Here is a 15425-nt window from a genome sequence, read left to right on the forward strand (position 1 = left end):
GGAAGACACTACTACTACAAAATAAAATAAAAGTCCACACCTTAAAAATGTGTGTTTTTTAGGTAAAAGTAAATAAAAGTCAAAAAAGTGAAAACAGAGAAAGTTGACCGGGAGGAAGTTCATACTACTACAAAATAAAACAAAAGTCACCACACCTTAAAAATTTGGTTTTTTTAGGTGAAAGTAAATAAAAGTCGATAAAGTGAAAACAAGGGAAGTTGACCGGGAGGAAGTCGCTACTACTACAAAATAAAATAAAGTCACCACACCTTAAAAATTTGTGTTTTTTTAGGTGAAAGTACATACAAGTCGATCAAGTGAAAACAAAGGAAGTTGACCGGGAGGAAGTCGTTACCACTACAAAATAAAATAGAAGCCTTCTCACCTTAAAAATTAGTCTTTTTTTAAGTGAAAGTAAATCAGATTTGATAAAGTGAAAACAAAGGAAGTTGACTGGGAGGAAGATACTACTACTACAAAATAAAATAAAAGTTCACCACACCTTAAAAATGTGGGTTTTTTTAGGTAAGTAAATAAAGGCAAAAAAGTGAAAACAGAGGAAGTTGACCGGGAGGAAGTTCATACTACTACGATATAAAACAAAAGTCACCACACCTTAAAAATGTGTTTTTTTTTAGGTAAAAGTAAATAAAAGTCAAAAAAGTGAAAACAAAGGAAGTTGACCGGGAGGAAGTTCATACTACTACAAAATAAAACAAAAGTCACCACACCTTAAAAGTGAAGTTTTTTTAGGTGAAAGTAAATAAAAGTGGATAAAGTGAAAACAAAGGGAGTTGACCGGGAGGAAATCGCTACTACTACAAAATAAAATAAAAGTTCACACCTTAAAAAATTTTGTTTTTTTAAGTGAAAGTAACTAGAAATGTATAAAGTGAAAACGAAAGAAGTTGACCAGGAGGAAGTCGCTACTACTACAAAATAAAATAAAAGTTCACACCTTAAAAATGTCTTTTTTAGATAAAAGTAAATAAAAGTCGATAAAGTGAAGACAAAGGAAGTTGCTACTAGTACAAAATAAAATAAGTCTTCACACCTTAAAAACTAGTGTTTTTTAGGTGAAAGTAAATAAAAATTGATAAAATGAAAACAAATAAGTTGACTGGGAGGAAGTCGCTACTACTACAAAATAAAATAAAAGTCTTCACACCTTAAAAAATTTAGTTTTTTAGGTGAAAGTAAATAAAAGTAGATAAAGAGAAAACATAGGAAGTTGACCCTGAGGAAGTTGCTAATAGTACAAAATAATATAAAAGTCACCACACCTTAAAAATGTGTGTTTTTTAGGTGAAAGTAAATAAAAGTCGATGAAGTGAAAACAAAGGAAGTTAACTGGGAAGAAGTTGCTACAACTACAAAATAAGAAAAAAAAGTATTCATGTCTTAAAAATTTGTGTTTTTTTTAGGTGAAAGTAAATAAAAGTCGATAAAGTGAAAACAAGGGAAGTTGACCGGGAAGAAGTCGCTACTACTACAAAATAAAATAAAGTCACCACACCTTAAAAATTAGTTTTTTTTAGGTGGAAGTACATACAAGTCGATCAAGTGAAAACAAAGGAAGTTGCTACTAGTACAAAATAAAATAGAAGTCTTCTCACCTTAAAAATTAGTGTTTTTTTAAGTGAAAGTAAATCAAATTTGATATAGTGAAAACAAAGGAAGTTGACTGGGAGGAAGTCACTACTACTACAAAATAAAATAAAAGTTCACACCTTAAAAGTGTGTGTTTTTTTAGGTAAAAGTAAATAAAAGTCAAAAAAGTGAAAACAGAGGAAGTTGACCGGGAGGAAGTTCATACTACTACGAAATAAAACAAAAGTCACCACATCTTAAAAATGTTTGTTTTTTTAGGTGAAAGTAAAGAAAAGTGGATAAAGTGAAAACAAAGGAAGTTGACCGGGAGGAAATCGCTACTACTACAAAATAAAAAACTAAATTATTCATATCTTAAAAATGTGTGTTTTTTTAGGTGAAAGTAAATAAAAGTCGATAAAGTGAAAACAAGGGAAGTTGACCGGGAGGAAGTCGCTACTACTACAAAATAAAAAACTAAAGTAATCATATCTTAAAAATGTGTGTTTTTTTAGGTGGAAGTAAATAAAAGTCGATAAAGTGAAAACAAGGGAAGTTGACCGGGAGGAAGTCGCTACTACTACAAAATAAAAAACTAAAGTATTCATATCTTAAAAATGTGTGTTTTTTTAGGTGAAAGTACATACAAGTCGATAAAGTGAAAACAAAGGAAGTTGACCGGGAGGAAATCGCTACTACTACAAAATAAAAAACTAAATTATTCATATCTTAAAAATGTGTGTTTTTTTAGGTGAAAGTAAATCAAATTTGATATAGTGAAAACAAAGGAAGTTGACTGGGAGGAAGACACTACTACTACAAAATAAAATAAAAGTTCACACCTTAAAAATGCGTGTTTTTTTAGGTAAAAGTAAATATAAGTGGATAAAGTGAAAACAAAGGGAGTTGACCGGGAGGAAGTTCATACTACTACAAAATAAAACAAAAGTCACCACACCTTAAAAATGTGTGTTTTTTTTAGGTGAAAGTAAATAAAAGTGGATAAAGTGAAAACAAAGGAAGTTGACCGGGAGGAAGTCGTTACCACTACAAAATAAAATAGAAGGCTTATCACCTTAAAAATTAGTGTTTTTTTAAGTGAAAGTAAATCAAATTTGATATAGTGAAAACAAAAGAAGTTGACTGGGAGGAAGACACTACTACTACAATATAAAATAAAAGTCCACACCTTAAAAATGTGTGTTTTTTTAGGTAAAAGTAAATGAAAGTCAAAAAAGTGAAAACAGAGGAAGTTGACCGGAAGGAAGTTCATACTACTACAAAATAAAACAAAAGTCACCACACCTTGAAAATGTGTTTTTTTTAGGTGAAAGTAAATAAAAGTGGATAAAGTGAAAACAAAGGAAGTTGACCGGGAGGAAATCGCTACTACTACAAAATAAAATAATAGTTCACACCTTAAAATATTTTGTTTTTTTAAGTGAAAGTAACTAGAAATTTATAAAGTAAAAACGAAAGAAGTTGACCAGGAGGAAGTCGCTACTACTACAAAATAAAAGTTCACACCTTAAAAATGTGTTTTTTTTTTTTTAGATAAAAGTAAATAAAAGTTGATAAAGTGAAGACAAAGGAAGTCGCTCCTACTACAAAATAAAATAAAAGTTCACACCTTAAAAGTTTGTATTTTTTAGGTAAAAGTAAATAAAAGTCGATGAAGTGAAAACAAAGGAAGTTGACCGGGAGGAAGTCGCTACAACTACAAAATAAAATAAGGTCACCACACCTTAAATTTTTTTAGTTTTTTAGGTGAAAGTAAATAAAAGCAGATAAAGAGAAACAAAGGAATTGACGGGGAGGAAGTCGCTCCTACTACAAAATAAAATAAAAGTTCACACCTTAAAAGTTTGTATTTTTTAGGTGAACGTAAATAAAAGTTGATGAAGTGAAAACAAAGGAAGTTGACTGGGAGGAAGTCGCTGATACTACTACAAACAACATCATTGGGGACCTGCCTTAGAGGCACTGCATTCAACGTCCTCTACAACCTGTCGTCCCGTCCGCTTTTTCTCCATACAAACATTGTGTCAGCCCAGTCACATACCATATGCGGACTTTACACACAAACAAGTGAATGCAAGGCATACTTGGTCAACCGCCATACATGTCACACTGAGGGTGGCCGTATAAACAACTTTAACACTGTTACAAATATGCGCCACACTGTGAACTCAGTGATCGGTGCGGCGTCTTCAGTAATGCGGACGTTGTATCGATCCGTTGTGGTGAAGAAGGAGCTGAGCCAGAAGGCAAAGCTCTCAATTTACCGGTCGATCTACGTTCCCATCCTCACCTATGGTCATGAGCTCTGGGTCATGACCGAAAGGATAAGATCACGGGTACAAGCGGCCCAAATGAGTTTGGGTCTCTCCCTTAGAGATAGGGTGAGAAGCTCTGCCATCCGGGAGGAACTCAAAGTAAAGCCGCTGCTCCTTCACATCGAGAGGAGCCAGATGAGGTGGTTCGGGCATCTGGTCAGGATGCCACCCGAACGCCTCCCTAGGGAGGTGTTTAGGGCACGTCCAGCTGGTAGGAGGCCACGGGGAAGACCCAGGACACGTTGGGAAGACTATGTCTCCCGGCTGGCCTGGGAACGCCTCGGGATCCGCCGGGAAGAGCTAGACGAAGTGGCTGGGGAGAAGGAAGTCTGGGCTTCCCTGCTTAGGCTGCTGCCCCCGCGACCTGACCTCGGATAAGCGGAAGATGATGGATGGATGGATGGACTGTGAACTCACACCAAACAAGAATGACAACCACATTTAGGGAGAACATCCGCACCGTGACTCAACATAAACACAGCAGAACAAATACCCAGAACCCCTTGCAGCACTAACTCTTCCGGGATGCTACAATATTTGAACATCGATTTTGCATGTCACTATAAAGTTATACAAGCCTTGCTCGTTCAATATTCAATGCAAAACTTGTTTGGGTCCCTATTAAAAGGTTAATTTGTTCAGTTAATAATTTTGGCCCACTCTGTATTTGAGTTTGGCCTTAAAGTGATGCCAAAAGATGCGACTTGAAGCACTTTGGAGCGTTTGGATGTGAACCAGATGTGGTGTGAGGTGTAAACGGGTTCCGAAAAGAGACGGGTGAGTCGGTCGTTCTCACCCGTGTGCGTCTTCATGTGCTCGTCAAAGTACTGCTTCATGTTGAAGTCCTTGCCGCACCACGGACACATGAACTGCTTGTGTCCCACGTGGACGCTCATGTGCGAGCGCAGCTGGTACTTGTACTGGAAGCGCTCGCTGCAGTTCTGCAAAGGAGGCGGAGGAGAGCAGGCGTGAAAGCCCGGAAGGAGGCGGACATGAAATGAAGGAGGAGGAGGAAGAGGAGGAGGAGGAGGAGGTGCGCCGACCTCACACTGGAAGGGTTTCTCCCCGGAGTGCTGCAGGGAGTGGACCTTCAGGGACATGCTGCGTTTGAAGGACTTGCCGCAGGTGTCGCAGGTGAAGGGCATGTCCTTGGTGTGCGCTGCAGGGTGGACGCAGGGGAAAGGAAGTCACTGCCAGCAGAGGCGCTGTTGAGTCAACTACTTCGTGCCAAGGAGAAGAAAACCGTATTTCCTTGAATTGCCGCCGGGGCGCTAATTAATTTAAAACCTCTTCTCACTCCTGTGCTTACCATAGGCATGCGGTAAAAGTAAGCATGCGCTAATTATTTTAAAACCTCTTCTCACTCCGGCACTTACCAAAGGCATGCAGTACAAATTTGAGTGTGATGTAAGGATACCATCATGAAAAGCACATTTAATTAAAAAAAAACGTTATTATGGTCTTACCTTTGCTTATAAATTAAATCCATGCCAGCTCCTTCTGATCAAAAGCATCGATAACTTGTTTAAAAGTCTCTTTGTTTCGACGGAGATCTTCCTTTATTACCTCCTGCTTCGATTGAAAGTTTAGAAAACTGCTATCAGACCGCTGCTATCAGTTAGCTCGGCTCCTCAAGTTGCGGGTTCGACGACAGAATTATCCTCGGACAACTCCCCCTCCCGTTCTGCTCCGTGGGTGATCTCCTAATCCCACCCCTGCCACCAGGAAGTGTTATTGTATGAATAATACACTGGGTATTTAGGACTGGAACATGCTTTATTTCAGCCCGGGTGTTTACATAGCCAGCAGAGGTGTTACATCCTAAAAGGTCCGTCGTGCACCCGCCGCGTCATATCCGTCCCAGCACAATTCACGTCACTCATTGTCACTTCTTCTGCAGCCGAGTAGTCGCAAGAAGGATCACTAGCGCCCTCTACCACCAGGAGGCGGGAGTCATTTAATGACTCCTATTTGACACACGCAGCTACGGTATTGTGACGGTCTCAAGCCGTCGTCTTGCGGCAGGGGTCGGGAACCTTTTTGGCTGAGAGAGCCATATACAAGGCAAATATTTTAAAAAGTATTTCCGTGAGGGCCATATACTTTTTTTTTTTAAGACAGAATACAACTAAATGCGTGCATTTTTAAGCAAGACCAACATTTTTAGAGTATAAGCGGTAGAAAATGATGGATGGATGGAAGTCTCTTATTCTTTTTAATAACATTGTTATTCTAAAGCTAACCAACAATAAATAAAAAACTTCCTACCATTAATGCGACTTCTTGAACAGGTGCGGTAGAAACCTGATGGATGGATTAAAATGCATGAGGATGTTTTATATTTTGAATGTTATTTTTGACAATGTGATTACCAGCGGAATTATTCATTACTTACCGTGTTAAGCAATGTCAACTAACATTTATCCGAGAGCCAGGTGCAGTCATCAAAAGAGCCACATCTGGCTCTAGAGCCATAGGTTCCCTACCCCTGTCTTGCGGGTTCCCAGGACCACCAAGGAAGGACATGGCTTGAGCAGTTTGACTTTGTTTCTTGTTCAATAAAACCTCAGTTCAGGTCGCTCTTCTGCTCCTCCTCTCCGCTCGCTCGCCGTCTCCTCGCCGCCATCAGCGTGCCCTGCCTGTCTGTCGGACCGTCGGCTCCACAGGTATATTAATAAAACATAGCTGCTTACTGTTCTTTTTAGCATACCGATATTCAATAGCTTGGACATTAAATGACGACAGGGGAAGTGTCACTTGTGACGTCACGAGTTTGACCCGGCGGTAATACCAAGCATGCGCTAATTATTTTGCGAAGCGAGTTTGACCCGGCGGTAATTCAAGGCAGGTGCATACTATATGGCCGGCGGCAATTCAAGGAAATATGGTAGTCTTGAAAACTGTCAACATAACACTTTCCAATGGCCTTTTTTGCATTAGAAATACCGTACATTAATAACATTGTTTGCATGAAAAAAATAAAATGACAGTTATGATTGTACCCCGTGCCAAAACATGCCCACTGGTGGCCACAAGCGACATGGCCACCTGTAGCCTCCCAGGTCCACACTCACCGACCATGTGCTTCCTGACGTGCGCCATGGTGTAGAACTTCTTGTCGCACACCTGGCAGGAGAACTTCTTCTCGGCGCAGCCGTGCACCACCTTGTTATGTTCCTGCAGCGACCACAGCTTCTTGAAGGCCTTGTTGCACGCCGCACACTGGACGTTGGGGTAAGACAAAAGGAGAAAAGATGAGATGAATTGAGATGAGGCGAGCAGATAAAACACAATGATGATTTTATGAGACCAGATGAGAAAGTGAGATACAGTGATGACATTCTGAGATACTTTATGATGGCATAAGAGGATGAGACTAGAGGGTCAGATGATAAAATGATGAGACATATTGGTGAGATGATCCACCCATCATCTTATCTTATACCATCTTATCACCTCATGGGTCTCATCATTTTACAATCTCATCATTTTATCATCTCATCGCCTTATCATCGCACACTTATCACCTTATTATCGCACACTCATCATCGCACACTCTCATCACCTTATCATCGCACACTCTCATCATCTTATACCAATTTATCACCCCATACTCTCATAATTTTACAATCTCATCATCTCATACTATCCTCATCACCTTATCGCATACTATATCTTATCATCGCACACTCTCATCACCTTATCATCGTACACTCTCATCATCTTATACCAATTTATCACCTCATACTCTCATAATTTTACAATCTCATCATCTCATACTATCCTCGTCACCTTATCATTGCAGACTCTATCTTATCATGGCACACTCTCATCACCTTATTATCGCACACTCTCATCACCTTATCATGGCACAGTCTCTTCACCTTATCATCGCACACTCTCATCATCTTGTACCAATTTATCACTCCATACTCTCATCATTTTAAAATCTCAGCATTTTATCATCTCATCTCATACTATCCTCATCACCTTATCATCGCACACTCTCATCACATTATCTTCGCACACTCTCATCAACTTATACCAATTTATCACCCCATACTGTCATAATTTTACAATCTCATCATCTCATACTATCCTCATCACCTTATCATCGCATACTATATCTTATCATGGCACACTCTCATCACCTTATCATCGCACACTCTCATCACCTTATGCCAATTTATCACCTCATACTCTCATCATTTTACAATCTCATCATCTCATACTATCCTCGTCACCTTATCATTGCAGACTCTATCTTATCATGGCACACTCTCATCACCTTATTATCGCACACTCTCATCACCTTATCATCGCACACTCTCATCATCTTATACCAATTTATCACCACATACGCTCATAATTTTACAATCTCATCATCTCATACTATCCTCGTCACCTTATCATTGCAGACTCTATCTTATCATGGCACACTCTCATCACCTTATTATCGCACACTCTCATCACCTTATCATGGCACAGTCTCTTCACCTTATCATCGCACACTCTCATCATTTTATACCAATTTATCACCCCATACTTTCATCATTTTAAAATCTCAGCATTTTATCATCTCATCTCATACTATCCTCATCACCTTATCATCGCACACTCTCATCACATTATCTTCGCACACTCTCATCAACTTATTGCACACTCTCCTCATCTTATACCATCTTATCACTTCATACTCTCATTATTTTACAATCTCATCAGCTCATACTATCCTCATCACCTTATCGCACACTCTCATCACCTTATCATCGCACACTCTCACCATCTTATACCATCTTATCACCTCATACTCTCATCATTTTACAATCTCATCATTTTATCATCTCATCTCATACTATCTTCATCACCTTATCACACACTCTCATCATCTTACCATAGCAAACTCTCATCATCTAATACCATCTTATCACCTGCTACTCTCATAATTTTACAATCTCATCATTTTATCATCTCATTTCATTATCTCATACTATCCTCATCACCTTATCGCACACTCATCACCTTATCATCGCACACTCTCACCACCTTATCATCGCACACTCTCACCATCTTATACCATCTTATCACCTCCTACTCTCATCATTTTACAATCTCATCATTTTATCATCTCATCTCATACTATCTTCATCACCTTATCATCGCACACTCATCATCTTATACCATCTTATCACCTCCTACTCTCATCATTTTACAATCTCATCATTTTATCATCACATGTCATACTATCCTAATCACCTTATCACACACTCTCATCATCTTATCATCACACACTCTCATCATCTTATCATAGCACACTCTCATCACCTTATCATCACACACTCCCATCATCTAATACCATCTTATAACCTGCTACTCTCATCATTTTCCAATCTCATCATTTTATCATCTCATTTCATCATCTCATACTATCCTCATCACCTTATCATCGCACACTCATCATTTCATCATCGCACACTCTCACCATCTTATACCATCTTATCACCTCATACTTTCATCATTTCACAATCTCATCATTTTATCATCTCATCTCATACTATCCTCATCACCTTATCATCGCACACTCATCATTTCATCATCGCACACTCTCACCATCTTATACCATCTTATCACCTCATACTTTCATCATTTCACAATCTCATCATTTTATCATCTCATCTCATACTATCCTCATCACCTCATCATCACACACTCTCATCACCTCATCATCGCACAAGTATGAGATGATGATGAGAGGATGTGAGCATGTACCTGGATGTCACAGCGTGTCTGCAGGTGCATCATCAAGTCGGCCTCCAGCAGGAAGTTGCTGCCACAGAGCGTGCAGGTGTGCAGGCGTGTGTGCGTGACGTCCTCCAGGCAGCAGCGCTTGTTGAGGACAGCGGGACACTCCTGCTGCTCCTCCAGCCTCACCTTGGGACCCGCCCCTTCCGCCTCCCCCCGCCCAGGTGGCGCCGTCATGTCCTCGTCTTCCGTGTCCCGCCCCGACACCTGGCCCTCCTTCGGGTGCTCCGGCGCTCCCCTGTCGCCACGGCAACCGCACAGGAGGGTCTCCGTGCCGCCCTCCGGCCCCTTGGACACGTTGAGCGTCTGGTTGTTGAGGTTGACTTCCACGATAATCCGATCTCTGTTGAAGGCCGTCGTCTTTGACTCCTCCCCCCTGGCCCCGCCCACTCCGTCGTCGGCCGCCTCCTCCACGCCGACGGGAAGGGAGAAGACCTCGCCCAGGCCGGGCTCCCGCTTCACGTCCCGGTAGAAGGGTCCGGGCGGCGCGTCGGTGGCCGCGTCGACTCTGAGCGAGCGGCTGCTGATGAGGTCCCTGCAGGAGGCGGCGATGTCGCTCATCTGCAGCAAGGTGGCGGCGTTGAGCACGTCGCCGACGGTGCGGCTGCTGACCAGCAGCTTGGACGTGTAGATGAAGTTGAGCACCTGCTGCAGGCCGTGCGGCGTCAGCGCGTCCGGCGACAGGTCCACGCGGCGCAGCTGCTTGCTCCGGGCGAACAGCGCGTGGAAGAAAGGGCTGTAGGCCGCCAGCACCCCCTTGTGGGCGGGGAAGGTGCTGCGCTGGCCCGCCAGGACGATGTCCACGTCGCACAGGTCGGGCTGGAAGAGGCGCTGCTCGTTGAGTCGGTCCATCAAACAGGTGAAGTGGAGCGCCACGTCCTCCACCACCGAGAACTCGGCGCACGGGAAGTCCGTGGTCTTCTCCACGATCAGCTGGCGGGAAGACAAACATCGCCAGTCAGCGTGTTCAACATAAAAAGTTAAAGTACCAACGATACGCACGCACGCACGCACGCACGCACGCACGCACGCACGCACGCACGCACGCACGCACGCACGCACGCACGCACGCACGCACGCACGCACGCACGCACGCACGCACGCACGCACGCACGCACACACACACACACACACACACACACACACACACACACACACACACACACACACACACACACACACACACACGAGGTGTGGCAAGACTATTTTCTGCATTTAACCACCCTTAATCACCACCTGGGAGGTGAGGGGAGCAGTGAGCAGCAGCGGTGGCCGCGCCCGGGAATCATTTTTTGGTGATTAAACCCCCAATTCCAACTCTTGATGCTGAGGGCCAAACAGGGAGGTAATCCCTCCCCGAGGTGGCGGTCTGGTCTAGCCTACACACACGTAGCATTCTTCTAAGATAGCGCCAGGAATCCAAATCCGTGGTTTTTAGGTTTCAAACATACAAAATGACCTAAAAAGTTAACATGAACCATTCGTATGCTAACATTAGCATGTTAATAAAAGAGACGTTAGCATACTTTTTAAGACGGCGCCAAGTATAAAAACTTGTCATGAACATACACATTTAGTTAAAGAGCTACCATGAGACCATAGCATGCTAGTATAAGACATGTTAGCATACTTCAAAGATGGCCCCAATTATCGAAACCAATGACTTTTAGGTTCAAACACACAAAATTACCTAAAAAGCTAGCATAAAATGTTAACATGCTCTTTCTTTCTCCATCTATCCATCCATTTTCTACCGCTTATTCCCTTTTGGGGTCGCTGGTGCCTATCTCAGCTACAATCGGGTGGAAAGCGGGGTACACCCTGGACAAGTCGCCAGGTACACCCTGGACAAGTCGCCAGGTACACCCTGGACAAGTCGCCAGGTACACCCTGGACAAGTCGCCTCCTCATCGCAGGGCCAACACAGACAACATTCACACTCACACACTAGGGCCTCTCTCTCTCTCTCTCTCTCTCTCTATATATATATATATATATATTTATATATAAATAAATAAATGGGTTGTACTTGTATAGCGCTTTTCTACCTTCAAGGTACTCAAAGCGCTTTGACACTACTTCCACATTTACCCATTCACACACACATTCACACACTGATGGAGGGAGCTGCCATGCAAGGCGCCAACCAGCACCCATCAGGAGCAAGGGTGAAGTGTCTTGCTCAGGACACAACGGACGTGACGAGGTTGGTACTAGGTGGGATTTGAACCAGGGACCCTCTCCCACTGCGCCACGCCGTCCCTAATATGTGTGGAAAAAATCCCAAGACTACTTTCATCTCTACAGAACTGTTTCATGAGGGGTTCCCTCAATCATTAGGAGGAAAAATCTCCTTGTGATTTTTCCCACACATACATATTGCGCTCTACCACGGTATCGAGCACTATTCTCCGGATAATCCAATCAAGATATATATATATATGTATATATATATATATATATATATATATATATATATATTATATATATATATATATATATATATATATATATATATATATATATATAAAACAGTGCTGTGAATCTTTGGGTGTCCCAGGATTCGATTCAATATCGATTCTTGGCGTCACGATTCGATAATATATCGATTTTTTTCGATTCGATTCGATTCTCGATTCAAAAACGATATTTTTCCGATTCAAAAGGATTCTGTATTCCAAAAGGATTCTGTATTCATTCAATACATAGATTTCAGCAGGATCTACCCCAGTCTGCTGACATGCTAGCAGAGTAGTAGATTTTTGTAAAAAGCTTTTATAATTGTAAAGGACAATGTTTATCAAGTGATTGCAATAATGTAAATTTGTTTTAACTATTAAACGAACCAAAAAAAATATGACTTATTTTATCTTTGTGAAAACATTGGACACAGTGTGTTGTCAAGCTTATGAGATGCCATGCAAGTGTAAGCCACTGTGACACTATTGTTCTTTTTTATTATTTTTATAAATGTCTAATGATAATGTCAATGAGGGATTTTTAATCACTGCTATGCTGAAATTATAACTAATATTGATACTGTTGTTGATAATATTCATTTTTGTTTCACTATTTTTGGTTTGTTCTGTGTGGTGTTTGTGTCTCCTCTCAATTGCTCTGTTTATTGCAGTTCTGAGTGTTGCTGGCTCAGGTTTGGTTTTGGAATTGGATTGCATTGTTATGGTATTGCTGTGTAGTGGTTTGTTGGATTGATTAAAAAAAATAAAACAATTAAATATAAATTTAAAAAATTAAAAATCGATTTTTTAAAAATGAGAATCGATTCTGAATCACACAACGTAAACGATTCAATTCGTATTCGAATCGATTTTTTCCCACACCCCTAATATATATACTTACAAATACATATTTATACATATATACACACATACATATCTATATATATATATAGATATGTATACATACATATACACATATACATATACATGTATATACATATATACATACATCCACATATATATATATATATATATATATATATGTATATAGTACATACACACATATATATATATATTCATATACTTACAAATATATATTCATACATATTTACATACATACATATACATGTATATACATATATACACACACATATATTTATACAGTATATATATATATAGATATGTATACATACATATACATCCACATATATATATACACACACACATATATACATACATCCACATATATATAAATATATATATAGTACATACACACATATACATATATATATACATACATATACACATATACATACACATATATATATACACACACATATATACATGCATCTACACACATATATATATATATATACATACATACATACAGTACATATACACATATACATACACATATATACACACACACATATATATATATATACATACATACATACAGTACATATACACATATACATACACATATATACACACACACATATATATATACAGTACATACACATGTATATATATATACACACATATATATATAATGTGTATGTATATATATACATACACATGTGTGTATATACATATATATATATATATATATATATATTATATTATATAGTCAGACACTCCATATATATATATATACACATATGTGTATATTTATATGGAGTGTCTTTCCCAGACTTGTAGGCACTGTTATAGTATAAGTCCTAAAATACCTTGTTGTCAAGCGATATGTGTTATATGTTTTATGATAACATGAACTTCCATCCATCCATCCATTAAAAAATGAACTTGTCCTGCCTACATCCAATCAGGACTGACCTTGGGCCGCAAGAAGTATCCAGTAGCAGAAAACCCCTCCCCCGCCATGAGACAACCCGAAATGCCCTGTCACACACACACACACACACACACACACACACACACACACACACACACACACACACACACACACACACACACACACACACACACCTGGGAGGGGGCGTTTGCGATGACACTGCAGATGCAAACAGATGACGAGGACACGTCCAAATATGTCCGGCCTGCCTCCTAACGAGGCCCGCGGCTCTCTTTGCGGCTGCAGCATAAAAAGATGCTCGTAAAAATCAATGTGGCGACGTGAGCAGCGGCAGGTCGCAGCGGTCACAAGTGTGGCCACATCCCGCCAAGATGTTTATTACCAGACAATCAATGGCAGAAAGGTCGATGGCCACAACAAACTTGAATTTGAATTTTATTTTGTAGGAGTAGCGACTTCCTCCCGGTCAACTTCCTATGTTTTCACTTTATCGACTTAGTTACTTTCACCTAAAAAACACCATTTTTTAAGGTGTGAAGAATTTTATTTTGTTTTGTAGTAGTAGCGACTTCCTCTCGGTCAACTTCTTTTGTTTTCACTTCATCGACTTTTATTTACCTTCACCTAAAAACACTCAATTTTAAGATGTGAATACTTTGGTTTTATTTTGTAGTAGTAGTGACTTCCTCTCAGTCAACTTCTTTTGTTTTCAATTCATCGACTTTTATTTACCTTTACCTAAAAACACTCAATATTAAGGTGTGAAGACTTTTATTTTATTTTGTAGTCGTAGCGACTTTCTCCCGGTCAACTTCCTTTGTTTTCACTATCTACTTTTATTTAATTTCACCTAAAAAAACACTAATTTTTAAGGTGTGAAGACATTTATTTTATTTTGTACTCGTAGCGACTACCTCGTGGTCAACTTTCTTTGTTTTCACTTTATCGAATTTTATAAACTTTCACCTATAAATCACTCAATTTTTAAGGTGTGAAGACTTTTATTTTATTTTGTAGTAGTATCAACTTCCTTCCAGTCAACTTCCTTTGTTTTCACTTTATCGACTTCTATTTACTTTCACCTAAAAAAACACTCATTTTTAAAGGTGTGAATACTTTTATTTTATTTTGTAGTAGTAGCGACTTCCTCCCTGGTCATTTTCCTTTGTTTTCACTTTATCGACTTTTATATACTTTCACCTATAAATCACTCATTTTTAAGGTGTGAAGACTTTTATTTTATTTTGTAGTAGTATCAACTTCCTTCCGGTCAACTTCCTTTGTTTTCATTTTATCGACTTCTATTTACTTTCACCTAAAAAAACAGTCATTTTTAAAGGTGTGAAGACTTTTATTTTATTTTGTAGTAGTAGCGACTTCCTACCAGTCAATTTCCTTTGTTTTCACTTTATTGACTTCTAT

At 39.7% G+C, this 15425-nt stretch overlaps 1 protein-coding gene across 2 annotated transcripts in view; it reads right to left on the reverse strand.

Moving 5' to 3' along the window:
- zbtb47b (zinc finger and BTB domain containing 47b) overlaps window positions 1–15425 on the reverse strand; it is a 45491-nt gene that overhangs the window by 16286 nt on the left and 13780 nt on the right. For both annotated transcript variants that reach the window (XM_061921286.1, XM_061921285.1), the window contains exons 2-5: window positions 9696–10661; window positions 7001–7148; window positions 4970–5085; window positions 4723–4867 (exon numbers count right to left, since the gene is read on the reverse strand). In XM_061921286.1, the coding sequence (XP_061777270.1) occupies window positions 4723–4867; window positions 4970–5085; window positions 7001–7148; window positions 9696–10661 (1375 nt within the window). The remainder of the gene's footprint in view (window positions 1–4722; window positions 4868–4969; window positions 5086–7000; window positions 7149–9695; window positions 10662–15425) is intronic.

Source organism: Nerophis ophidion, linkage group LG15 (assembly GCF_033978795.1).
Source record: "Nerophis ophidion isolate RoL-2023_Sa linkage group LG15, RoL_Noph_v1.0, whole genome shotgun sequence".
Taxonomy (NCBI): Eukaryota; Metazoa; Chordata; class Actinopteri; order Syngnathiformes; family Syngnathidae; genus Nerophis; species Nerophis ophidion.